This window comes from Patella vulgata, chromosome 3 (genome assembly GCF_932274485.2).
Source record: "Patella vulgata chromosome 3, xgPatVulg1.2, whole genome shotgun sequence".
NCBI lineage: Eukaryota > Metazoa > Mollusca > Gastropoda > Patellidae > Patella > Patella vulgata.
In genome coordinates, this window is record NC_065881.2 from 57,966,487 (window position 1) to 57,992,811 (window position 26,325).

The following is a 26,325-nucleotide window of genomic DNA, read 5'->3' on the forward strand; positions in this document are numbered from 1 at the left end:
TTTTACAGAAATCATAAGCCACATTCACAAGAAATGAAACAAAAAAATATTATTATGCACAACCATAAATACTCTTACAACAAAAATATATCTAAAAGTATTTCAAACCATTATTCCTAACATAATTCAGTTATTAATTATACTTAGGTATATGTTGATTGATTTCATACCGCTCTATATATGTCTCTTTGAGAGAATATTTATATCGTATTCACCAACATAAAGGTTAGCAGATTATGAAAAAACTTGCCAATTATGTTTAAATCCACTCTAACTAAAATAATATCCATTGTACAATCACAACACATAAAAAAAATATCTGTTGAAAAATCTGTTTGCTGGTAATTCGGGGTTGGGGGGGGGGGGCTTTCAGAGTTCGATAGAACCACATGTTACAATTATAATAAACCACAATTATTTCGACCCCTCCAATTTGGACAACGACATAATTCCACTGAAAACAATTAAAGGAGATTTACCATGAAACAATTGATGACCAGTATATTGGATAGATCCCGGATTGTGATATGTTATTTCCCAATTTCAAAGATTGCGAGGAGCATACTATTTAAAGAGCGGACTGGTTTTATGCTTTGGAATATTTAATTGTACTATTAATTTAATTTTAATAGAGATCCTTTGATATATTATTTTCCAATGTCAAAGATTGTGGGGGGACCAATTTTTAAGTGAGAAGGTTTTATGCTTTGAAATATTACATTGTACTATTAATTTAATTTTATCTGTTGGAGTTTTAAACGCATGAGTAATTTTTTTTAATAACCATAATTACGCAACTTTTTCATACTGCATGGAAACACTTTATTTTTTTTATTATATTGTGATTCAGACATTTATTACTATCCAATCAACGCATTTAGGCCTTGACCTTCGTTAATTTAAATAATGAACATTTATCATTCGCTCTTGCCCTAATCGATGATATGTTTACAATTTATCTTCCTCAGACTTTGGTGGTGCTACTTCCAGGAACAGTTGACCATACATAGAGAGAGTATCTACAAAAGAAAGTTCCACACAAGTTCCATGCATTGTTTTTCATCCATGTTAAAAGGTTTTGACTTTGGCGGACCAAGTAGGAATTAACATTCAGTAAGAATTCGTAAGGTCGTATCTGAACCATATTCCTGAAGCAATGACCCGAGAAATCCCTCTCTGGCCATTGTGCTGGATTGGCTTCTGGTACTTGAGCTTTTGAGGGAGAGTGTCTATTCTTCCCGTTCAATCGAATCTATCCCAAGTACAGCAACATGACAGCCCTTCGTTTAATCTTGGGTCTTCCCTAAAACTTTGGACAGTGATTTAGGGTATTAATAGTTCGTTTCCGAACAGTATTGTATACATTGTATACGTTTTGATAGCCTCGTTTCGAATTCCCGCTTGTAAGTGACAAGGGGTAGGGTCGCCTGTCCAAACTCTTGGGTTTTCACCGGGTCCTCCGCCCCCCCCCCCTGCTAAAGCCTCTACGCGCAATGGAATTATTGAATTGACCCAGTTTGTGTCGAGTGGACGTTAAATCCCATTTCTCTCGCTCTCTCTGAGCGTATTTCTGAAATACTTTAATTCGCATAGATTCTTTCCACACTTTGTCTAGTTTTCATAAGCTGTGTGGAGAGACGTGACAGCGGTTAGCGAGTTGATCTTCACTGTATCGAATCATTATGCAGTGTCCTTGATTATACCCCCACTATGTATGGAGTCCGTATATCAATTACTTAAGACATATCATCTCTGATTACCATGCCGATCAACCCAGCTGTAATTGGGTTCAAGTGGTGAATACAGAGAAATTACCTTTAAAGGTAAGAGCATCAGACCGGAGTAATAAAATAAAATAAAATGCGAAAATTAATTAATTCCCTTATAATTAAAGAGGTTTCTACCGATTCAATACTTACCAATACATTTAAAATGAAGATTGAAATATACCAATGGGAAATAAAAAAGAAGACCAGCCATCACAAAAACAAACGCGTACAGGAATTCTATTTTTGGTTCGTGAATTATTGGTGCAATAACCAGATAAATTGAAATGAGAACCATTAGTATTGGTATAACTATCGGGACCTGAAAAACAAGGGCAAGAATAATATATTTCTTATGCTGAATTTAGCTGTAAAAATAGTTGGTGTCATTAAAATCAGACCATAATTTTCGATTATTTCTTAGTTTCCGTTCACCTTTAAACTACATTATAAGGTTAAAGAGCATGTGTTTTATCAAATTAACATTCTGTCCTAATAGATTGACTCAAGAAAATAAGCGGTTAGGTCTAAATATTAAGGCCAATTGTAGATTTGGTCGAAGGTAAAGGGATATAAATAGGGCTAGCGCTAACACTAACCCTACCCTTATTGGTTATCGTTACTACACAGACATCTCACTCATTTGACATCATAATCCATAGACAGAGCTCGTATCAGTACAGACCTGTGTTCACAATTTGGATAAATCTATAATCTAAATCAAATAACTAATTCCAGGGTGATGCAATACGGCAATGCAATATTGGTGTCTGCTACTTTTTTTTTTAAAAAAAAAGAAAAGATTTATGGAGGGTTCAAATTCGTACTAAAAATAAACAAGTTTACCTTATACGGCCTGTGTGCCTCCTTCATTTTATATCTCAGTATTAATAAACTTGTGAAAGTCATTCCATAAAAGCACCAGGCAGTAAAACTGAACAGGTCAATGAGACTACTAGTGTCACCGGGTATGATCATTAATAATGAGACAAATACCTGGAATAGTATACATTATAACACATATATAGTCCGATCCTATTAATATAATATTTCTGTTCATAACAAAATAGTTTAAATTATAACCTTTACTTGTATGCATGTAACCCCTTTGAACATTTTTGAATCGTGTTGTGTGGAATATGGGGGTTTCTTCCACTCGACACAAACTACGTCATTTCTGGACTAACATATGGCGCAATTTTGTATCAATAATTTGCGTGGGCATAGGAGTCTGTAGTAGTTGGGCAGGCGACCCTACTCCTTGTCACGTGCAAGCTTTGGATCGGAACCACGTTACTTTACTCCATGTCATCGATTGTATTTCATCTCAATGTTTTTAGTATACACGGGAAATCAATATAAAAATACATACAATTTCCCACATTGGCTTTGAGATTTTGGTCTTAGAATCGAAGAAAGGGGGTTGAATTTGGATCCCCTGCCAATAATAGGCATTGATACACGAGTCTATATGGCAAATGATAGGGTATTGTGCCTTCGGTTTTATTCCACTACTAAAGTTCCATGAAAGAATTACTAATATATAGAGGATATTTGTCGTTTTAGAGTGAATAACATATTTTATTTCATCGAGAAGCAAGAAAACTTATATTTTCACGAATGCGTAGCATGTGTGAAAATATAAACGTTTTCTTGCTTAGAGATGAAATAAAATATGTTATTCACGACAAAACGACAAATGTTCTATTTATTTTATGATTTTACAATCATTTTAGGTAAAAACAACATGGACTACTTGCTAGCCACTAGCCAGTGGAATAACACTTTTATTTCACTGATAAATCGCGGTATTCCACTACTGATCATAAAATAAAAAGAAATATTCATGTTAGTCTCGAAAGAAATGGTTAGTGTCGTGTTGACGTTAAAAACTATTTCTATGTATCTATATGGTGGAATATATAGGTGGAATAGTCACTGATATATTATTTCAGTTGGTAAAAATAATACAACCCAACGAAAATATTGAAAACGGTTGAAAACCTTACACATATATTTAATGGGTGAGTTAATTTATGATCTGATCATAGTACCTGTCTTTAAATAGTGTGGGACACATTATTGTTGCTATGAATGTTGAAATCAGTCTGACCATCTAAATGTAGATAGAAGTGGTGTTTCAGAACTTACTGTAAATATCATAGACGGTAAAGGTGTATATTTTTTCACATGAAGATAAGATAAATACTCTGGTAAAAATCCATCTCTAGCGGCGGCAAAGACTACTCTGAAGATAAATACAAATTTAATAGTCAAAATATCTAACTACAATATTTCATTTGATCTTTGTAAAACTAAAAAAATGGATGAATATCATTATTAAAATTATAAATTTATGTAACATGTTTGCGTTGTCTTAATAGAAACTTAAAGCACATAAAGCGACAGTCATCGTGACCTCGGGTCGTCAATGTAAGGACTAAAATTGGACGATATTGTATAAAACTTACAAGCTACTAAGCCAATAACAAAAATCAAACCTGCCACTGGTATATGCTGATCCATTGGCTCCCCCAAACGTTGACACCAAGACAGATAATGGCATGATAACCTTTGCTGCACCAAGAACTCGCGCACCCCATGTCTGTAACAAGACAAGCAATTAAGGTCAAACTGGAACAATAAACTGAATATATTGCTATGGTAAAATTATTCTCCAATCAAAGCCTTGGCACAAAATCGATAAAATACTTTAAGAATTGAATTGTGAAATATAAGCATAACTTAAGTCGCTCGATCTGAAAGACATTCGTAATTCCATGTTCTCTCGCAATTTTCGAATTCTTCAACTGCACAAAATTTGCATTAGATACCGCCTATAGTCTGTACTCCCTCCTTGGACGTGAATGCCACCTTTTCGTGTAGCAGTCTTGGCCAAAACAAAAACATTTGGTATTTTTCAACCGTAAGTCTCTCCTGTCCCAGCACAAAGCATGCTTATCATTAAATATAGCAGTTACGGCAGTGAAATGAAATCTGGTAACCTTTGGTGTAGCAACCATTGAAGGAAATAATACCAAGGTCCTTTATGCACGTACTTAATGGGAAACAGAAGGCGGGAACAATCGGGACGTTAACATCAGGTTGCAGCGAATTATAATGACTACCTACTCGACAATACAAGATAAATAGCATGCACACATCTCTTTTTGTCGTTTCTAACATTTACATATTAACCTACCACTGCAACGGCTGGGGAATCAAGAAGTTCGTCAACTGTCATCACCGTTAGGTATGATATATTTGTTAATAAATACACAATGATAACAAGAATAACACTGCCAACATTAGCTCGTGGTAAATTCCTGAAATATACAAGGCCATATTTCAACCGGTTATCAAGCGGTATTATTTGATTTATACAAAAAGAGCTTCTTTGAGCTGCTGATAGAGAAATATATCAAATACTTGCGTTGACAAATGAAGCAAATGAATCTTTTTGGCTGGCGTATTCAGTTTTCTAGAAATTATTTACAAACCACAAGACGTTAATATCTGAATACATTACTTAAATTGATATTAAAAAGCGGAGGGGTTCAATAGAGTCCAAAACAACATTATTTTGGTCAGTTAAACATGCATACGCAAGAGCTAAATCTGACTAGTGGAGGTCTTTCTTTAGGCCTTAAATGTTATCTAAAATTGACTTTTTAAGATCATAATCAACCGTCGATGTAATCGTTGCCTGTGATATTTAGTGGATCTGAATACATTTTGTTGTGCACAAAATAACCGTAAAAATAGATACTCGGAGACTTTGTTAATCATCTCAACAACGGCAGTAATGACGATCGAGGCTAGCCTAAAATTGATTCGCTAATATCTAGGCGAAGCAATCTGACTTAAATTTTCAGCATATTCTCTTTTCATTGTCTATTCCTTACCTATTATAGAGAGAACTGGCATGTCTTTATTTAATCTTACCTAATGACCCTTTAATGGATGGGACTGGTAAGACGAGCCAATAGTGAGGTCTCAATATGAACATAAATAGGCGACACTCGCAGATTTGATCTTTTTATAAAGCATCAATCGATCAAATTCTTTACCACGCAACTTAGTCTGAGAAGAAAATGTCGATTATCGCACAGTCAAGGTATAGATGTATAGAATCTATCCACCAAGATTCATCACTCTCCCTTACGCTCCAAAGAGTGAACGTGTTCTAAATCATCGGAAAATAAAATTGCCCATCTCTCCTTAACCCAACCAAAACTTGTTTAACATCGAACTCTTTAACATAACCTCTTCACTTGCACTTTATTAGAATAAAAGTTATCCTGTTTCAAAGTCACGGTAAATCAAATTGCTTTTCTCCGCTTAACCTGCATAGAAAAGGCTCATTATCAAACTTAGTCAAAGTATTGATGTTATGAAACTATACAGTAAGATTCAACACTCTCACCTAGTTAGAACCATGCAATGACATATCAAATTGTTTATGTCTGCTACATCTAAGCAGACAATGGTAATCATCACCCTCCGTTAAGATAGTTACCTCATGATCATGTACACCACGTTTAAAATGAAACCACGCTTGGCAATTGTAACTCATGGAAGTAGAGTTATTGGTTATAAGTCTAGGTCAATCTTGTGCTTATCTCTGCTTAGCCCCACATTCGGTCAAGATACTCAAATACTGAACATAAGTATAGACACTTCGCCTCGAATACAAGCAGGGTAATGATGTGCCAAAATGTCTAACGGGCTGACAGACAACCACATTGTATTTGTCCCTACGGTTACAAATTGATGCAGAAGTATAATTAATAAAGACTGCAGCCTACATATCTGATGTTTCAAGATTGTTAAGGGAACTTCCTGTTTGGTTATAGAAAAAGTTGTGCAAATCCACAACAAAAATTATATTCACAGTCAGACTTAAACTAGAAATTGAGTAGCAGGTCGGGTTTTTGAGCATAGCATTATTCAACATTTTACAAGCCTACAGTCCAGTCTGGCGAAAAGACATTGTGGACGGGCAAGGTTACCACCCCGAGAAGGGATATATACATGTAAACACTCACTTGGGCGGATTTTGTAATTCTTCTGTTACTGAATTGAGATTATTCCTGAAATGAAAAGCATTTTAAAAAGATCTTAGCCAAAAGAATAACATAATCAGTTTTGTCAAATGGTAATCATGTCACTAAATTATAATGTGATTCATAATTTGAATTGTTTAGCTATTGGGTATTAAAATCCTAAATCCGCCAATTCTTTTTATCTTAATTTAAAAAAAAAGCACAGTTATCAGTTTGAAACGAATCAAGGTGTAACTCAACAGGCCAGAAATTTCAATACGATTTTGATTAATCGAACAATCATAACACAGATACTACATCTAAAATAGTTTTGTATCGTATTTACCAGTTTTCGGTGACGGCGGTAATTCCACTGCTTATATCTGGAGCACAAACCAAAAGTTTAATAGGTCAACTTGCCTGAGACAGTTTTAAAAACAACAATCTCCAAACCTGATCTGTGACAGGGGAGATAACCCTTCAAAATTATGCACGAATCTGAATTTCAGTATGGTTACATCTTCTGATTTTTTAGTGTATATCAAATATTTCAAAAAACGTTTGACCTACAGAGCAATTACAGAGGTTCTGTAACAAGGGAAATAACTTGATTCTTCTTAATCGACAGGATTCTTCTTAATGACATGTCTGCATGTTTAGTTTTCAATATAGTACATATTAATAGCCACTCAAAACAATAACCCAGCAAGTTTTAAAAAAATCCCAGAAACTATGACTTTGTTCCTTTCCGTGACTATTTAAATTATTAAATTTTTTATTATATAATATAAAAAACATCTCTAACCTGTACAGGCGGGCGCTACGGGTGATACATGTTGTGGGGGGGGGGGGGTGCTTGTAAGATGCAAAGATGGAATTCTTTCTTTGAATTAATAAATGAAATAAAATGAAATGGGGTTTAATTTGGATTAATAACAACATTGCTTAATTTAATGATATACGTCTCTTTGCTTCTGTCGAGTTTTAAGCTAGTTTGTTTGTTATTCAAAGGGGTATATAATATGCTCACCATCCGTCGTAAGCCCACAGTGCATCATAAAATGCTAATGCTATAATAAATGGAGAATCTGTTGTTCCTTCAAAACCGCTAGATATCACTGATGTATTACCTTGAAGTACATAAAATATGAAGAACATATCATGTAGTAAGCTTTAACATAATTAAAGATTTGCGACATCCTAAATTAATGGTTAATATGGGAATCATTAGTTTTATATCTGTAGTCACAAAGCAAAATGCATTCTAAAGGGATGCTCCTCATTCGTTGTCTTCTTCTTGTTTGGTTAAATCGATAGGAAAATCCATAAACTGGCATGTATTAATATGTAGAAAAGGAATATTAAGATATGCATACTGAAATTTTAAAAATATCTTTCAACCATACCTTGACCAAGTTTCACAAATCCACCTACGATGATGACCACTAGAGCTGCAACTTTGGCGAATGTAAAAATAACCTGTACCCTTGCAGCTAATGTTGTGCTCCAACTGTTCACTATACCGATTAGAACTAAACATGACAACATTAAAAAATACGATTAAATCCGTTATCTTACATAATCATAATCTATTCGGTTATAATGTCAAAAATATCTTGGGAGAGTGGGAGTATACTGCCGTCACTTCTGTTTGACCGCCATTTCGCACTCTTGTAAATGCCCTACCGATGTTTTAAAAATTTTCTAGGATTGTTCTTGTAGGCCTATCCCAGATCAGAGTCGTGCATCTATTCGATTTACATGTACCCTTACACAGAAAGCCTTTTGTGGTTGCAGTTTTTGAGATAATTTAAAAAAAAACCCACAATGATAAGGTGGTACCCTGTATAGATTTCACGGTGAGGTATAACACTTGTCGACGAAACTTTGTAAACGCTCTACATATTATATTTATATTAATTATTGTTCAAACGTTTTAGGATAGTTGGGCTACTCTTAAAGATAAATCAATCGAAATTCGAAGTCACACTTTCGATTAAAAAATCCTAGTGGAGAATGTTTATCTGATCATTAGGGAACCTTTACGAAAATCAAAGCCACCCATAAATAATTGCCCGTCAATGTTTATAAAATGGAGCCTAGTTTCGTTGAATACCGTGACGTTTTTGCACCCCCTCACAAGGCTGTTATAATGTGTCTTGGAAGACAGAGTTTGACATTTTGAGAACGAACTTCGATGAGGATTTCTCTAAATATATTCACCTAGCCATTAACAGTTATACTATGCTAATCCTTCAAGGGTAAAGACAAAACTACAAAGCTAATGGAAGTACGCGTTTTTAAAAATGTTCTTACTAATGGTTATTGCAGAAATTAATTTTTCTGGTAACTGTGGTCCCCCGCAAAGCTGAAAGAAAGATCCAGCATACGTAGCAAAGGTTAGCGTTATGATGGCTAACGATGACGTCCTGGTGACGAGAATCGAGGTCCAAGCAAAAAGAAAAGCAGGAATGTCACCCAGACCTGCCTTTAAATAGATGTATTCTCCTCCAGATTTTGGAAGCAAGGTCCCGAGCTCTGCATAGCACAGACCACCTGCAATAGTTAATAGTAATTATTAATGACTTGCCACAGTCGAAAAATATTAGTGGCTTGATGCATAACTGTTAATATCTAATACAGTTACTTTAAAACAAATAAATAAACAGGAATCGTGCCAATGTCGCAGCGCTTTGGTGACATTTGCTTACATCCTGAATCGTTCGTATCTAAATCATGAAAACCAGACAGGAATGCAAATTGAAACAGCCTTCTCTTCTTTAATTCTTGAAGACAAAAGTTGTCATGAGGAAGGTGGGGGAGGGGGTGTTCTAATTATACGAACTATAATGCAATCAGGGGAAACGATTACGAGTTGTCATCCATATGGATAGCAAATTTATCCCCTTCTTCATTATCCCAGTCGGTGCATAACAGTTGGACTTAAAACCCTATTTCATCTGATTTCATATTGCTTTCAAATTGACATTATGAAACCAGCAATTGATTGGTTTGGATAATGATTATGGGAAATGTATGTGGAAGAACGCTTACCCATCATGGCTATCAATCCAGATCCAGCCCATACCAACAAACTGAGTCCAACAGACCCCGTTGATTCCAGCACGCCTTTTGGTGAAACAAAGATTCCCGATCCTATATAAATTTTAATGAAATAAGATTACCTAAGTATTATACTGGGGGTCTTAGTAATCGATTCTCGATAAGAAGGTACCGGGTTCATATAATCTTCATGGGCAGAGAAAAACTTTCGGGAATTTTTGAAAAGTCTTCAATAAGGGTGGTACTTGCGTAAATATTTTTCAAAAAAGTATTTTATTCGGGGAACAGGCATAATCTATATCTAGACAGTACATGCACACAATAAATATTATATATTGTGGTGATATTTCGGCATACCTATTATTGTCCCAACAATCATGGATATAGCACTAGTAAGTCCCAAGTTCTTCTTCAACTCCATATTTGCTGTCTCGATTATAATCGAAGGGGATTTGCTGCCATTCACTGTGGGATCAGTTGGCGGCGGTTTCCCGGCAGCAGTTTCCATTTCGTTGTAACCGTTAGCTACATCAAAGATAGAACAAAGCAGAAGATTGTAAACTCTTAATTGAAAACGTTATTGACTTTTATGATTTTATTACTGTGATCAAGTTCCATCATTTTCTGCTTAGGCTATGAGGATTGAAATACAATTAAATTGGCAGATGCTTGCGAAGATAAATATTTAAGTAAATAGTGAGAGTAGTATATCTTCACGTCGGAATATCTGGACGAACTTTCTCGGCCAATGCAGGGATCGAACACACGACCTCCAGGCTAGCGAATCAGCGTCTTACCCACTCAGTCTTAACCTTAAAGTTACAATTTCATATTTTCTAAGAAAATCAAAACATAATTATTTCTATGTCTTTTGCTCAATAGGTTGTCAACTCACTATTATACGATCATAGGTGTCATTCTCACACTTAAAACTCATTTACACCGGAAATAATAACACAATTACCTCCCTTGTTTGCTATTCTCCACCATGGAGTAGCTATCCTCAAACGTTTGAATTTGAAGAGGAAAGTGATATTTTTGCCAATTTCTCAACTGGCTGGCAATAGTGAATTATAGGATTAATAGGATTATTCTTTAACAAGGTAGGATTGTTTATAGATACCAGCTATTTTAAGGCTTTATTTTAATAAATTTAAAAAAAATAACGTAAAAATATGAAATTGCAACTTTAAAACATTGACCATTTTAAAACCGTACAAACATATAAATATATATTCCTACACTAAAATTTGCAAAGCGGAGATTTGCCATGAAAGACACCACATATGGATATGTCCCCGTCTGGCATGGTACCATATACTTTTTGTTATACAGTACGTCCACATTCATAATGTATATGGACGTGTTATGCCGTTGCCCCTGTGTGTGTGTGTGTGTGTGTGTGTGTGTGTGTCTGTGGGTCGCCCACATGGCGCAATTCTTACTGGATTTTGTTTAAACTTCTTTACATACGTATTCATTATACCCTAAGGATGATTCCTATTGTTTTTGGTGCATGCCCAACCCCCAGGGGCAAAGCCACATCCATTTATTTGTCGTCTGCGGGCCGCATTTCTTAACGTATCATCTTGAAACTTTGCATACTTATTCGTTGTACCCTAAGGAACATCCCTATCGTTTGGGGTGCATGCCCAACCTCCAGGGACAGTGCCACGCGCATGTTCTTTTTGTGTGTCTGTGTGTCGCCTACAGCCCACAATTCTTAAACGATCGTCTTGAAAACTTTTATACTTATTCCTTATAGATATACCCTAAGGCTAACCTCTATTATTTTTGGTGCTGCCCAACACCTACAGACTGCAATTCTTAACAGATCCTTTTGAAACTTTCAATACCTATTCCTTATACCCTAAGGATGACCCCTATTTTTGGTGATTGCCGAACCCCCAGGGGCAGAGCCATACTCATTTTTTCTTTGTGTCTGTAGGTCACGATTCTTAATGGATCGTTTTTGAACTTAGGATATGTATTCCTTATAGCCTAAGGACGACAACTGCATGTCCCGACCCCCAGGGGCAGAGCCACGCACAATTTTTGTGTTTGTCGTTTACAGGCCGCAATTCTGAATGGATCAGCTTGGTACTTGGCACATGAATTCCGTATAGCCTAAGGGCGTCAACTATTAATTTTGGTGAATGCCCCTACCCCCAGGGGCAGAGCCAAGCCCAATATTTCCTATTTCATTCTCTTCATTTTAAAAAGTACCATATCAATCAAAGCAGGAATGTGGACGTGTATCGCAGTGTTAGCGATGCTCTCATTTTGTAAGTAATGGGGCAGACATGGGTATACAGGACTGTAGTTTTAAAATAAATGCAGTTAAAAATTACAGAATGGGTTTCTTATGAAAACAGATACGCAATCGACACTAACTAATGCATTTTTCCTATGATCCATTCGGACGTAACGAACCAATCGGATATGGAATCATTGCATCCGTATGTTTTTCTTACAGCAAACTGTGATATATTTCGAGCTCGAGTTTACTGTAATCTCTACCCTTTTCGTTATTTCGTTATCCAGTGAGACGTTTAATCGGTATGGTAGATTTCACACAAAAACCCAACAAAAAAATAAGCTCTATGCGATATTCTAGCGGTTACTTGTATTGCAAACTTCCAAAATTTTCCCGTGCGTTTTAAGGATTGCTATTGTATCAGTATTTGTGCCCGTGTGTTGCGATGCCATGAAAAACAAATTCAGCTATTCTCACATGACGTTCCAAAATATTAACCAATCAGACTGTTAGTAATATGCGCAGATGGTGTTGATGTTGTGAAGACGTTATGACCAGGAAAGACACATCTCAACACGCGAGTTAAAATTTCACCAGAAATTGAGATAACAAGTTAACAAACGTGTCAAATTTAATTCTTGTCTCGAGGAGCTAAACATTAAAGAGCATATAAATGATTTGCAAATGGGACATGACTAGAGAGTGACTGGGTAGTAGGCTACTGAATTTCTCGGAGGGATTAAGAATACAAACATGTTCAGTCGTAAATCATCACGGTCTCATTTCACAAAACTCATATAAGATTCACGTACATTGAACTACTATACAACTCGATGGAACTTGGTGATGGTGAAATGGAAGCTCTGTACTCAACATAAAACCGGAATAGCCTTTATTCGGATACCGTGCTAGACCGATGAGTGTTCGCAGTGGTACAATAACGAGAAAGACAGTTTATAGAATCAAAATAAAAGTGTACGTACAAGGTAAACCAAACTATTATTATTATCGTTCGATTTATAGAGCGCTTCATTACACATGAGTGTTTCTAAGCGCATTCACAACGAAACAGTTCATAAACATTTTTAGAATAATTATATTTTTAAAGATGGGTTCCCGCGTACAAACTGGGTGATTTAATGGTATGTATGGACTAAAAACATATTCAAACTAATTAATTTGTCATAACTTTGCTTCAAATCCTTCTCAAACATTGTAATTGCGAAGGAATGTCCTGCTATAAAAATTCGATCAAACCAGGTCATGTTTACGTCACGTGACTTACCTCTCTTGGAAGTCAGAAAATTCATTGCATACATAAGACGATGTTGTCTTTAATCGCTTACTATTTATTACAAATATCGAATCCTAATTAAATTCTCGGATTATCCACTACCCGCGCCTTTTTCCGTCATTTTATCTCAGAAAGTGTTGTACGTCTAACTCTTCATAAAGTTTATCAACTTGTACATCAAGCGCTCAATGTTCGCGTGTGACCTTTGACATCACGCGTGCAGAAATTCCTAATCGTCGGGCTGTTGATTAGGGGAACCCTTACATTTTCGTCCTGTATACGCTCCATGAGTGTTTTTCGGGAAATCCAGTATTTTTCTAGTAAGATTGGATATCTCTACTTTCCATATATACCAAAATTACCATACTTTTCTTGGAAATAACCACCCGATAAATACTTTTCTGGGAACCCATCTTTAAGTTAGCCTTAAAGCTCTGGGTAGAAGAGGAATCTCGGGGAGTTTTTGGAAGATTATTCCACATTTTACCTGCTCTGAAAGAGAAAGCATATTCAACAGAACCTTTATTATAATTTAGGAATCTTCAATATGCTACGATCACTTAAAGAGCTTTAAATTGAACCATCGCTTGAACTGGAAGCCAGAGGAGTTTCTGTAACTTAGCTGATATATGATCAAATTTTCGTGTTCTAGTTATGCGACGTGCAACATTGTGTGCGCTATTTGTAGTCTGTTTAAAGCAGTTTCTGGTGCTCCTAATAGAAGTGAATTTGCATAGTCCATATGCGATGTTAATAATGCTCTTACAACACTCTGGCAAGCATATTATGTATTAAGATTAGAGAGTATTATTGAAATAGCTCTCATTTGAAGATGTATTTTCCGTATGAACTGGGGACATAGCCAAGACTTTTAGCCTGCTTCTTGGCTCATACGTGTAATTTAATTCAAGTGGGTGAAATACACTGAATCATGAATCGGTTTAACTTGTGCACACTTGCGAATCAATTGCAAATGGAATGGAGGATCATGTCCTACTTTTCTGTACCAACGGGACTAATTCAGTGTCCAGACAGTTGGGCTCCGCCTACATTCGTCAAATTCCAACTGTCAAGGGTTGCAAGGTGTACACGCGACCTCGAATTCTCCTATTTTTTTCACCAAGAGGACCAATGACGAAGGGCGTACGCCATGCAGTGTTCTAAGTGAAATTGTTCCCGGGTAGTGGCGTTTTCACCTAGGCTTCGAATTCCAACTGTCAGAGTTCTTTCATGTGTACGTCAACGTGACACGGGACCTCCGTTTTTCGTCCAGTTCGAGCGTGGTTTTCACTTGTCGGTGGTGCAGGATGAATGACCAGGCAAGAACGGCGTTTAGCAATTCGAATGGGAGAAACACCGAGGCCCTGTATTAACATTTTACATCGGCGTGCACGTAAAAGAACCCCTACCAATTGGAATTTCACTAATACCACACTGCATGACGTACACCATTCTTCATTAGATATTAAGAAGGCAATCGCAATTAAATTATTGAACAATACAAAATGGACACAATTTTTACATTACTTATCAACAATACTTAATTTTAATCTACTTGACAACCATTGTTAGCCATAAACTAAAAAAAAAGATTGATATCTGCATGAGTTTGTATTAAAGATTTTCAAGCTGGCTTATATAGGACAGAAGTACATAATAAGATGTCATGTTGTTTGATGCTTTCATCATTCACTTATAGTCAAACACAGAGATTATTCGAGCATTGAATCATGAACATGTTTTCAAACACTTGTTTCAATCCATTAAAATAATTAATTTACCTGTTAAACTTTATAATGTAAAACTAACATATTGCATTCCCCACCAACCTTATGTTCTTATAGGTGTACAGCGGTCAGTGTGTACTTAAAAGAATCATTGTCAGTTGCAATGAATTCGACGAAGAGTGGGCAGAAACTTCGCTCTCCTGGCAAAATTACCCTTATGGTACACTGAACTTATGTAAAATATCATACGATCTGTTGGCGTCCTCTTTGATATGCGGAAGTATGCTAATTTCAATGCCCATAATTTCTTGCTTACATAATGTTAAATTGGCTATGTAAAACTGTTAAATTTACTTATATAGTCTTAAGAAAATAAACAGACTTTAATCTGCTTTAATATCAAACATATCAGACTTTAATCTGCTTTAATATCAAACATATCACGTAGATTAAAAGTAAGAATGGAAACAGAACAAAATACAAATTCAAACTACTATATTTAAGAAATAAGTCTATTAAAATAGCAGATTTGCATGTGTAAATAGCCAGTTCACACGATCACGATTCGTATCTTGAGGTCAGCCTTAGCAACTTTGTTGATCGTAGAAAAGTTTTGAACGATTTCAAAAATTTTCATCAATCAACACGATTAATTGTCAATCGTAATCATCCCTGCAGATCGTATGCGAGTGTAACAAAGCGCGACAGATCGCATGTAATCGTGGTGATCAGGATCAGCATTGGACAATACAAACACCACGTTCGGTTAAGATGCTCTGCGATCTCTGCAGAAGTATAGGAAACAATGACGTCCATAATCAGTCGGGCTGTATATATACCCGCCAAGGCACAATCGTAGCTGAAATTGTGATCAATCCCAATCCGGATCGTGAAAACATCACGACCACAACCGTACCCTAACGCAAAAGAGCACATCGGTTCTTGGTGATCGTAAGGACAATCCTATCGGAATGTATCTGATTGCATCTGAACGGTAGACCAGATCGTGTCACCTGAAATTGACCAGTCGTGACCAAGCGCACCAAATTGTACCAGAAGGCATCGACTCACATCACCTCGTATCCAAACGTGACATTTCAGAGAAGTAAATAAAAACGCCACAATCAGCTAAGAAGAATGGCCAATCGTCGCATTCGTAACGCATCGCAAGACAGTGGAACCTAGCATAAGTAACAAGTTACATGCATTGAGACTAGCATATTTACATAATGTATTACTAGTGTAAGAGTTAAATTATGTCGTGAATACCGCTCAATACGTCCAAATTATTTAAATGCTACTCTACTAGCGACGTTACAAATCCCCGATTACTGATTGTAACCGTCAAATTTTGTGTCTGAAAGGGTATTATCTGCACCCTTGTATCTTTCCGGCTAATAATTTTATCATCCTTCTTGATTTACGCTGCAATACTACCCAATACAGAACTGAACTAAATATTGTTATATGCTTATACTATCACTACTATCTAATATGGTAATTATTATTCCCCTACCTTTTTTTTCTGTTTTATCCGCCATGTACTCGCTAATACTGAAGCTAGGGGTAAGATTAGTTCAACTGGACACAAATATGGCAGTCTATTAGTGATCTATCAAAGCCTAAGCAAACAATATACAAATACACGTATGTATCCTAGATTTCATACCTTGACCCCCCTATTGCCTACCAGAAACGTCTCGAGGATTTAAGGCGATATCTTACCCGAGTTGACAAGGTGTTTTGAATTTTTAATATTTCTGAGCTTTAATTTTAGTCCCGATCTATCTGTATGTGACATACACGTGATATCGGGGCGATATACACATTTTAGCTTTCAAGGGACGAATGGTACAATTTATTGTGGTTTTCAAGCAATTCGACATTGCTACACTCCCTTCGATCCGACCTTAGTTACACTGACATACATAATCATTGCAATAACACAGTCGTCCAGGGACGGCTGTAATATCAAACGTTTTATGCGTGTTTTATTTATATTATATTAGTTAAGTTATATTACTTAAGCTATATCACGTATGTAGATCTTTAAACAGAGATTTTTTATACAAACGAAAAAAGGATAGGATATGTAAAACAATGACCGCAAATATCTACATAATGGGTATATAGCCATGAAATTGTATAAATAGAGGATCATAATCTCCTTATTTTACATAAACATATGCATATAATCTTAAAGATGCATTATGTAAGATTTAGATAAAGGGCTGGTCGTTCTTGCTATTATTGTTCAAAAATAGATAATGAAAAATGAATATACTGAAAATTTTATTCATATTACTTTATTGTGAGCGAAGTTATAAGTGTTGGAATATGTAGCGGAGATTGTTGTTTATATGTAGCAACAGTACTTGACAAACGATACTAAGTATCGATTATTCATTATATCATTAAACTTTTAAATCTCGTGGGGAGGAGGGGCTGATCCGTTTAAATCTCTACCCGATGATCCAGAAAGTTGATTATGGGCTTAACATGTTTTTATAAATGTCTAAATAATAATTAATATAACGTTTGAAGCAAAACAAAGACCTGCCATAGGCAGATTTAGCTCTTACATAATAAAGCAGCTAAACCTTGAAAATTGAATATAAATCACTTTATATAAATTCGTATAACATTAATGTGTGCTTTTATTCGTCTAATCTAAGGTTCCAAAGAATAGAGTTATACGCCCTTTAAATCCACGAAGTGCAGTGGATATAAAACGAGCAAGACCATATTTTTACAATGTACTATCCACTGCCTTGAATAGTAAATAAACTGAAAACAGTGTGATGAAGCAAAAAGTGTTCAAGTAACATCTTCTATTGACGAACTGCTCAGTGCTGGATTTAGTTAAAGGTGCATGTGGCATCAGAATTTGACGACGTTAATATAAAAGATATAGACGGTTGTTTGTGGCAGGGTTCGCTACATGAAACCAAACTGACGAAAGAACCTCATAATAACTAGTTTTTTTTACTGGTTTTTTTTACAAGGAATTTGTAATGGTATTCATCTAGCCCAGTATTTAATGATGAAATTCACATTGATTATTGACAATATCCCAGAAGTATACTCTACTTTGTGTGATATTGGGTGGTGGGAGTTATCCACAGAGTACTCGCTTCATCCTACACAGAAAGCCCCTTTTAAACAATATTTTTATTCAGGTTTTAAGAATGGGATTGGGGAACAGGCTTAGCCTATGTAAAACCCCTCTGATTATGAGGTGTCATCAGGTGTCTAGTATTGCTTATTATAACATGTTCGAGCAGTGTTTAAACAACATATATTTATTATGTAATCGGAGTTATTTACTTATCGTACAAAAACACCGTTATTCTGCCATTTTCCATACCAGTCTATATTTATACTCCGATGTGTAGAATCACATATTAACAAAACTGTTTACATTAAAATGGTACATATTTGTTTTGAGATATATGTCAACGATCTAGTTTTTGTGCCTTTAAGGTGTTTTATTCACAATATGTGAAAGGTGTAGATTATACTGATAATTTATATTATCACTGCTACAATCGGAAATCTACAAAAGTTACTCTAATCACCTAGATATTATTTGGTTAATACGCTCCGATATTTCCAACTTGATACCTCAACCGAGAGGTTGTTATAAATGTTATGTGAGGATACACTTCTTGATCAAGGGAAAAACTAAAGCTGATTTTAGGTTGTCAGGAAAACATCCGGTTTTGCGAGACGTGTTAATAATATGGGCCAAAACTGAACATTATTCATCAATACACTGTTAAACAAGTCGGGTTGGTAGTGGATCTAGTGCACAGGATGCAGATGAACTAGACAATACTACTTTTTCGATTTCACATGTTGTTACCATTTCAAATTTGGACAATGAAGGGCAGTTGGGGCTGCATTTTTCAACAATATCATATGTTTGATTGTAAATCCTTCGGTATTTTATTTATCTTGTCTGAGAAATAACACGAAAAAGATTCGGCAAGTGTAGCATTATTCGAGTGTTTGGGAAGAATATTTGTATCATCACTATTTTTCAATAGACCATTTATTATATTTTGGACTTCCTTCGGATTAGACTTATGTTTAGAAATTCCACCGATGACGTAATTTTGTTGAGTGCGCTTTATCATTAATTTCCCCATTGACTTCAATGTTAATTCTGGCCTCTTTGCCCACCTCCAACTTTTTCCCAAATTTTCGTTGGGCTGAATTCTTTTCACTACGGACAGAGGAACAAATGGTCATGTCTTTGCACTAAAATTTGTATGAGAAGCATACTAAAAACATGTAACTAGTTGCCGTACATATCACCGTAGCCAACCTGATAACCCCGTTATCCTTCCGCCTCAAAATCATGAATATTTACCAAAACCTGGCAGAAAATTTTAATTCAAACCCTCTTCATCCATTCTAGACGAAAAAATCAACAAAAGTGGACATGCAAAAGGGGAGAAAAGAGACAGAGAGAGAACTGCTATAAATAGACGAACTACAATTTGTAGGGTACCGAGATGGTGTAATTTAATGGTGGTCTGCCTCCTATAAGTTTATAAGTTTATATCATCAAAATTCTTTTCTTTATAGCTTCACATTTATTTTTGCAACATTATTATAATACAGAATCACAAAAAAGTAATTACTGCAAAAACGGTGAACCTTTAAAGTTATATACTGTTTTGTATACCAGATTGCAGCTCAGGTACATGGGCCTTTTGTATAGAATTGAAGATTCTTTCTTAATTTTGTCAAAATGTGAGTTCTGCTAAAAGATTTAAAGAGTTTCAAACAATTCACATAAAAAATATTCAAATTATTGGAATATTTTTCAAAAATTGACTTTCTTTGACCTTTTTCTTCAAAATGGTCCATTTTTGACACTTTTGTATGCCTCAAAATACCAATATTTCCCTATTTCTTGGAAAGTCTGAGATGAAAGGCATTTATTTCTAGAAAGCGAGTACTGCGCTAGGTGAATAGCGCTACAAATACCTTGTAAAAAAACCTAGTTATTATGAAGTTCTTTTAGGAGTTTGGTTTCATGTAGCGAACCCAGCCACAAACAACCATCTATATCTTTTATATTAAGGTCGTCAAATTCTGATGACACATGTACCTTTAACTAAAACAAGCACTGAACAGTTCGCCAATATATAGAAGGTGTTACTTGAACACATTTTGCTTCATAACACTGTTTTCAATTTATTTTCTATTAAGGGCATTGGATAGTAAAACTATGGACATACTCGTTTTATATACACTGTACTTCGTGGATTTAAAGGGCGTATAGCTCTATCCTTTGGAACCTTAAATTAGTCGAATTATAGGTCTAAAAGCACACAATAATGTAATACGGATGTATATAAGTTGATTTATATTCAATTTTTAAAAATGATAACTGTAATTTCCAAGGTAACAGTCCAAACTGAACGGCAGGCGTTTTTTTTATTATTATTGTCATTTGTGAATCAGCACTGTCTTGTTTTTTTTGTTCGTTACAAAAGGCATCCGAAACCACTGTGGATATTAGGATGCCATATTTTCACGGCAAGATAATGGACCAAATATTGAATTCCAATTCGTGTTTTTAATTTCGAACATTATAGAAAATATGGAGTTATATGAATTATTACTTAGACATTTATTGTCAAGCCAATAAACAACTCTCTAGAATATCGGGCAGAGATTTAAAAGGATCAGCCCCGTCAGATTTAAAAGTATTTAATGAAGCATAAAAGAAATTGAAATGGCATACAATACGATAGCAATGCAAATATGGTAGTAAAGAATATAATAAGATATGATATGTAATAAAAAAAAGATTAAAATAGCTAAAAGTAAGGAAGGATAAAATAGAACAGCACCTATAAATGAACTAAGATACATAATAGTCAACAAAAAGGTGTGTTTTAAATTGCGTTTGAAACTTTCAATACTAGCAGATAATTTTATATTGAGAGGTTAAGGTATTCCACAGAAAAGAAGAACATGGGAAAAAGATCGTTTAGCATAAGATGTGGAAGGTTGAGAAAAAGGTGTAAGTTGCTACATGTATTTTGAGATCGGAGTGTACGAGATGGAGTATATACGGAGATAAAGGATTTAAGGTAATCTGCCGAATTATCTGAATGTAGAGTAAGTAAGTATAAGTGTATCCTACTTCGGTAGACAAGGTATTTTGAGTACTAACATTCGAAATGTTTGCCTGAAATGTGGTTGCTCTTAATATCCCGTGCTAAACGATTTTCAGGGAAGGATATTGAACTGACTTCCGCCCATTGGTCCTTTTATGGTATACATTTTTTTTATTCCGGGGTATATCTCTGGAACCATTCAAGTTATCTTTACTAAACTGTGTTGACACATATTAAAGTAGTTTACCCTTTGCTGATTGTTTGCCCTGATGAACACTAACAGTAACATCAAATCGGCATTAAATTTCTTTTTTGGACCAAAAATGAAGATTGGTTCAGCGGCGAACAACCATCCTAATGTTAAAGGCGTATGCTTATGTCTATCTTAACCTTAAAGCATTTCAAATAAATCAAAACTGAACATTTATTTTTGATCAATCCAAAGAGGGAGAATTGTGTTTATCTTAACTTTAAGAATCTTGAAATAAATCAAAATGAGAGGTGCAATACTTAATCACAATGATTGTCAGAAAGTGGAAAGTAGTTTAAGAGATGGTGCGAGCACTCTATACGATTAAATGTGTATTTTGAATGAGAAAGCGGGCGTTTGTTTACTTATTTTAGATGTTTTTTTTATACGCCTACATTTTCATGTGGACGTATATTGTCGTCGCCTCGTGTCCGTCGAACGTCCACTATTTATTTGTGTACACTCTGCAGGTCACATTTTTTATCTGATTTTGTCCAAACTTGAAATATAGGTTTATCCCTTACAGATCTTGGTTCTTACAGAATTTCAACTGTAAAGGATTATTTATATGTGTACACAGGAGCTTGTGTTTTGTCCCATCTACACAACTAGACACTGTTCTTGAGTAAGCCCTTCGTCCTGCACAACCGACAGGGAAAAACCATGCTGCAAAATCCCAGGGAACTTTCTTGACCAACACCAGGATCAGTGTACTTAATCATACTGTATATGGCCGACAACCCAACATCACAACATTGTAACCCGACAATACGACATTTTTACGCGACATTACGACAGTACACACACCAATCATACAGTGGCGGCGCCAGCCGTCGGTGATTGGAGGGGCAAAGCTGGGGCAAAGTCCAAGGTTAAGGGGACAAAGGCATGAGCTACAACTAGGGGTTGGGAGCCTCCCCCAGAAAATTTTGAAAAACAGGTTGCCGGAAATGCAGCCTGGCAGTATTTCAGGCACTGATCGATGAGATAAAGTGTCAAACGAACGGACTTGCGAATCAAAACGAAGCCCACTCACGAGCGTCAAAGTAGGGAGTCCTCCCCCAGAAAATTTTAGTAAATAGACTGCCGGAAATGCTGTCTTACAGTATTCTGTCAGGCACCGATCGTCGAGATAAATAGATCTGCCCAGAAACCGTTCGTCGCCTGATCACTAGTTTATCCGACTAGAGAACAAAATGTCAAACGAACGGACTTGCGAACCTCAACGAATTCCCCTTGTGAACGCCAAAAGGGCGAGTCCATTGGGGACCTCGCCAAGAAAATTTTGAAAAATAGACTGTCGGAAATGCTCTACAGCATGCAAGTTTATGACTAAGTGGGGATGTTGGATTTATTCACCGTAGAAGGTATTGATTACCGAAACGTATCACAAATACTTTTTTTTATTTTCTAAAATTATTGGGGGGGGGGGCAAACAGAGGGCAGACCAGATTAATGGGGGCAAATGCCCCCCCCCCCTTGCCCCCCCCCCTCCCTGGCGCCGCCACAGCAATCATATCAAAAGACACGTGATGCTGATGATCGAATCTTAAGGTTATTGTTGTTAACGATGCATTATGTAAGATTTAGATAAAGGGTTGGCCGTTCTTGCTATAATTGTTTTAAAAAGGATAACGAAAATGCAATATATTGAAAATTTCAGTCAAATTACTTCATTATGAGTAAATTCTGACGGTTTGAAGAATAAAGTAGACTCTATTTGCATTGCTGTCGTTGTTACGATAATAAACAAAGTCTCGATTATCCACGTGTAAATTAAAAATGTATTAAATTGCGATCGTGTTTCAATCTGGTCAAAATTAAGTTGATTATGGGCTTGTTATGTGAATAGTCTAATTAATAATTTATATAACATTTGAAGTCAAAAGAAAGAACTGCAATAGGCAGATTAAGCGAATTGTTGGAATAAAGAAATACCATATTATGTTAGTACCGAAATGATAAAGTTTTTATTTCATTTGAATGGGCGCTATAGACTACCGAATCGTACGAAATTTTGAAGTGGTTTTCCACGAGTTAAAGTTTACCTATGTATGATATTGTTCAAAATTATTCACATCTCACAGAACTGATAATTTCAATTTTTTTTATATAATGTTTTACCCGAACACAAGGAGGGGATGTCTTGAAGGTGAACAATCATCTTAACGTTGAGGACGTAGGCTAAGTTTATCTTAACCTTAAAGCACTTTGAATAAATCAACGTGAGTTGAACAATGTTTTAAATCAACATGATTTTCAGTGTCAAAAGTGGACATTGTTTAAAGGAGCAATACCTTAATGATTCAGTTTAGGTTGAACTAGATTGAACGTGAATCTTAATTCGTTCAGTGATGGTTCAATTTCTACATCGAATACTCTTCTATTCCAATCAATATTGATGTTGATATCTTACTGTGAAAATATGGGATCCTTATATCCATTATTTACGACACAGTGAGCAATTTTAAAATCAATCTGTGTACTCGAGCGCCATTTGTGATCATGCCCCTTGATGAACGAGGCAAACATCAGTGCACAAGTGCAATCTTGGGCGCGAGAACTGAGAGAGAGAGAGAGAGAGAGGGTGAGAGAGAGAGATAGAGAAATGGGGTTTAATGTCTACTCGACACAAACTAGGTCATTTCGGGACTAATATAATATGATTTAATTTTATTTCAATAATTCGCTTGCGCGTAGGGGCCTTTAGCAGTGGGAGGAAACCGGAGGACCCGGAGAAAACCCACGAGATTGGACAGACAACCCTACTCTTTGTCACGTACAACCGGGGATTCGAAACCACGCCAGTTAACTCAATGACACTGGCCTAATGATACAGCGCGCACGTGCTAACCATTCGGCCATCCAACCCCTATCGCGAGAACTGCCATTCAATTTCGGCTGCTCGTATTTCGACAAAAATAACCGAATAGAAATTACAAATGTATAAAACTGAATGTACAACAGTTTTTATACATTGATTTTACATTCACATAAATGCTTTTTGGCCCATTTTCGTCCATTTCTGGTTTTAAAGAATATAAATTTAGTTCTTTTAATATTAACCCACCTTTATTTTCTGCTCTGTCCTCCATGATTTAAGACTTGAGCGGGGGCTACCGTAAATTCAACTGGAAACAAACATGACCGTATATCTGTCTTATATAGAATCGTATACAAACAATAAACAAATACGACTCAACAAGTATGCATATTTTATCTATATACCCTTTTGACCTGGATTTGGCGTACTCGAATCTTCTTGCGATTTTATCTCCATATCCTGTTGGCGAGATATTTGGGACACTAAAGTCCAACAGGTTTAGCCCATTATGCGCGAGAAATTTCGGGGTATATCTCAGAAATCATTCCAGATATTTTTATGTAACTTGCACCGTTTATCTAGAACTGAGCATATACGAGTCGCTTTTCAGTCTTTTGATATATTGATAGTGTAATTCTAATTCTAGTGGTTGTAATTTGTAATTGGACTCAATGTATGTCCATTATAACCAGGGGCCTGTTTCACGAAATTTTAACTAAGATAAAATCCAAATTTTAGTGCTTAGCCAATCAAAATTGAAGTATCTACGAAAATTTGGATTTAATCTTTAGTTAAGATTTCGAGAACAGGGCCCATGTAGCTATGCTGCCTGATTATATTTGCTGTATATCTTATAAACTAGTATTTAGTTGTTGATTATCAATAATACTATAATTATACTTCCCTGTACCTTGCAAACATATCCAAGTGCGCAGGGTGGTGTGACATGACATAGTCTTGTTGAACATGATAACTTTAAGGGTGGAGGATTTTGTCTACATCAAAGCTCTTTAAGTAAATCTAAATGAGAGTAGCAATATTTCACAATAATGATTGTCAAAACGTGAAAAGTAGTTTAAAAGAGAAAAACGTATTTGATGTGGCAAGTTCTATTTCGGCAGATAAAGTGGTATTCCTAAAATTTAAATCGTAGACAAATACATAGTTTATAAAGCAAACCAACAAAAACTTTATTAAATCGGCATACTGGTCTACTCGTTACAAGTTAGGAATGCTGGCGCACAAATCTATATACTAGGTCTTCCCCGAGTCTGAAATTTGGGGTATAGGGGTAGCTCGGACCCGGGAGTAACATAGGCCAGGTGGCGTTAGTCTACCACTTCCGGTTTCGGGGTTATGACCCCCGAGCGAAACCGGGCATTCTTCTAGTACATAATAAAAATGTGTGTAAAATAATGTTGCTTGGTCTAATAAGGCCACTTTAAAGTTTTATGTGTATTCTAATTTTGTGTATTTTATTTTAAGGTTTATGTGTATTTACTTTTAAGTTTTATGTGTAATTTATTTTTAAGTTTTATATGTACTTTATTTTCAAGTTATGCATGTAGTTATATATTTAATTTTTAAAATACAGTTTTATGGTGTCGCAATGCATATAGCCATAAAGCTATATGATTTAATAAAAATATGCTACCTCATATGTAAATGGTACACAATTTACACAGTTATATTGGACAACAATCACTGGTGTATTCTACACAAGCACGACGTGCTTGATAACGATGGGGTTGTTGGGTGGCTGAATGGTTAGCGTGTGCTCGCTGTATCATAAAGTCTCTCATTGAGTCGACTGGCGTGGTTTCAAATCCCCGGTTGTACGTGACAAGGAGTAGGGTCGCCTGTCTAACCTCGTGGGTTTTCTCCGGGTCTTCCGGTTTCCTCCCACTGCTAAAGACCCCTCTGCGCAAGCGAATTAGTGAAATAAAATTAAACCATATG

The 26,325-nt window shown here is 35.9% G+C and overlaps 1 protein-coding gene across 6 annotated transcripts; it reads right to left on the reverse strand.

The window, feature by feature from the left end:
* Window positions 1-25,356, reverse strand: LOC126816553 (b(0,+)-type amino acid transporter 1). 6 transcript variants are annotated; one of them, XM_056099884.1, is made up of 14 exons: window positions 25,277-25,356; window positions 10,232-10,399; window positions 9,866-9,967; window positions 9,128-9,367; window positions 8,218-8,343; window positions 7,842-7,941; window positions 6,815-6,859; window positions 4,969-5,092; window positions 4,268-4,371; window positions 3,918-4,014; window positions 2,613-2,762; window positions 1,920-2,088; window positions 948-1,019; window positions 1-913 (listed from the first exon to the last, which is right to left on the reverse strand). In XM_056099884.1, the coding sequence occupies exons 1-13, from the start codon at window positions 25,332-25,334 to the stop codon at window positions 949-951; spliced, it is 1,554 nt and encodes a 517-aa protein (XP_055955859.1). In that variant the 5' UTR covers window positions 25,335-25,356; the 3' UTR covers window positions 1-913; window position 948. The 6 variants fall into 6 exon arrangements, with proteins under 6 accessions (XP_055955859.1, XP_055955860.1, XP_050399168.1 ...); XM_056099885.1 differs by adding an exon at window positions 24,613-24,673 and having other exon boundaries at window positions 1-1,019; window positions 25,277-25,291; XM_050543211.2 differs by lacking the exon at window positions 25,277-25,356 and adding an exon at window positions 24,613-24,733 and having other exon boundaries at window positions 1-1,019.
* Between the last annotated feature and the right edge of the window lie 969 nt (window positions 25,357-26,325).

Coding starts and splice junctions, on each gene's coding strand:
- LOC126816553 (XM_056099884.1), bottom strand. CDS start 25,334: ATGTTCAACAAGACTATGTCATGTCACACCACCCTGCGCACTTGGATA. Junction 10,400..25,276: donor CACTTGGATATGTTTGCAAG/GTACAGGGAAGT, acceptor TCTTTGATGTAG/CTAACGGTTACAACGAAATG. Junction 6,860..7,841: donor CTGTGGGCTTACGACGGATG/GTGAGCATATTA, acceptor TTTTCATTTCAG/GAATAATCTCAATTCAGTAA.